A 1358-nucleotide genomic window follows, 5' to 3' on the forward strand; every position below is an offset into this window, starting at 1 on the left:
GGCTGTGGCCCCTCTGCCCCCAGTACAGGGCCTGTGCCTGCAAGGAATGGTGGAGGAGGCAGCTAAGGCGCCCCGAGGTGGACGTGGGCGCAGGCGGCGTCTGCGGCTCACCGGGGTGCGGATGACGTTGAGCAGGGCCTTGTCGCGGTAGATGCGGACCTCTCCGTTGGCCAGCCCCACCAGGACAGCCTGCAGGCCCCGGGAGTGCTGCTCTAGGAGGCTCATGGTCAGGATGGCCGCAGGCATCTGCACGGTCCACAGCCGCTTACCCTGCAGGGGCCAGCCACAAGTCTGCGGTGGGCTCAGGGCTTGGAGTGGGAGGAAGGGGAGGTGCCCACGGGGTGGGCGGGGGGATGGTGCTGCCCACAGCCCTACCTTGTAGGTGAAGCCCTGCAGGTTGTCTTGGGTGGTGCCTACCACCAGGACCTTGTGTACACGCACAAGCCCCACAGGCTGGGCACTCAGCTCGATGCAGTATTTGGGGCGCTTGGAGTCTCTGGAATAAAGACACTCTCTTAGCCCCAGAGAAACCCCCTCTCCTTCCCTTCCTGGCCTCCTCTTTTAAGCCCACACCCTCTCCGGGAAGGAACTCCAGTCCAAAGCAGATAGCTGGGGTGATTCCCAGCTCTCCCCCTTAACTATGTGACCAAGGTCAACATCAGATGTTCCCTTCTCAACCTTCTCTACTTCCTTCCACACTGCGGCAGTTTATAAGATAACCTGGCATTAGCAAGGTTTACAGTGTACCTTAGGCGAGCCTGGCCAGCGCTGTGGACTTAGGCAGGTAGTAATTTAGGGGACAGCATGTGTTTGCCCAGAACAAACACAGGGAGCAGAAAGTCCAGTTTCTGCTCTCCAGCAAGAAGGGGCACCTCTGGCCTGCCCATTTCCACGCTCTTTCACCTCTGAATCTGGGTCAACATCCATTGTTTGTCTCTGCTGAAGCATCTGAGAGTCTCCCTTAGGCCTCTGGGCTCCTTCAAATCTACCCTTTAAAAACTGGAAATGGGCCCGCCCTGGGGGTACAACAGGCTAAAGTACAGCACTTGCAAAGCTGGCTGCAGCCACCTCAGCACAAGTTCAAGTCCTGGCCAGGAGGTGACCACATGGCAGCAGACCTCGCCTGTCTCCCTGCTGCTCCCCTCAGCAGTGTACTTTGTTGATTTGCCTGTTCTGCTCCCCGCCTTGTCTCTGGTGAATCCTTTCACCACCCCTGCACCTCTGGCCTGTACCCCAGTTCTGGATGCATAAATAAATAAATCTTTTTTTTTTTAAGATTTATTTATTTATTCGTACAGAACTGGGGTACAGGCCAGAGATGCGGAGGGTGAGAGGATTCACCAGAGACAGAGTGGGGT

The 1358-nt window shown here is 57.0% G+C and overlaps 1 protein-coding gene across 1 annotated transcript in view; it reads right to left on the reverse strand.

The window, feature by feature from the left end:
* The window catches only part of BBS1 (Bardet-Biedl syndrome 1), a 12972-nt gene that overhangs the window by 3918 nt on the left and 7696 nt on the right, over nt 1-1358 (reverse strand). Inside the window, exons 10-11 of the mRNA XM_012725130.1 lie at nt 376-496; nt 112-270 (exon numbers count right to left, since the gene is read on the reverse strand). Of these exons, the coding sequence (XP_012580584.1) occupies nt 112-270; nt 376-496 (280 nt within the window). The remainder of the gene's footprint in view (nt 1-111; nt 271-375; nt 497-1358) is intronic.

The sequence above is a fragment of the Condylura cristata genome, unplaced genomic scaffold (assembly GCF_000260355.1).
Source record: "Condylura cristata isolate star-nosed mole 26May11 unplaced genomic scaffold, ConCri1.0 scaffold00015, whole genome shotgun sequence".
NCBI lineage: Eukaryota > Metazoa > Chordata > Mammalia > Eulipotyphla > Talpidae > Condylura > Condylura cristata.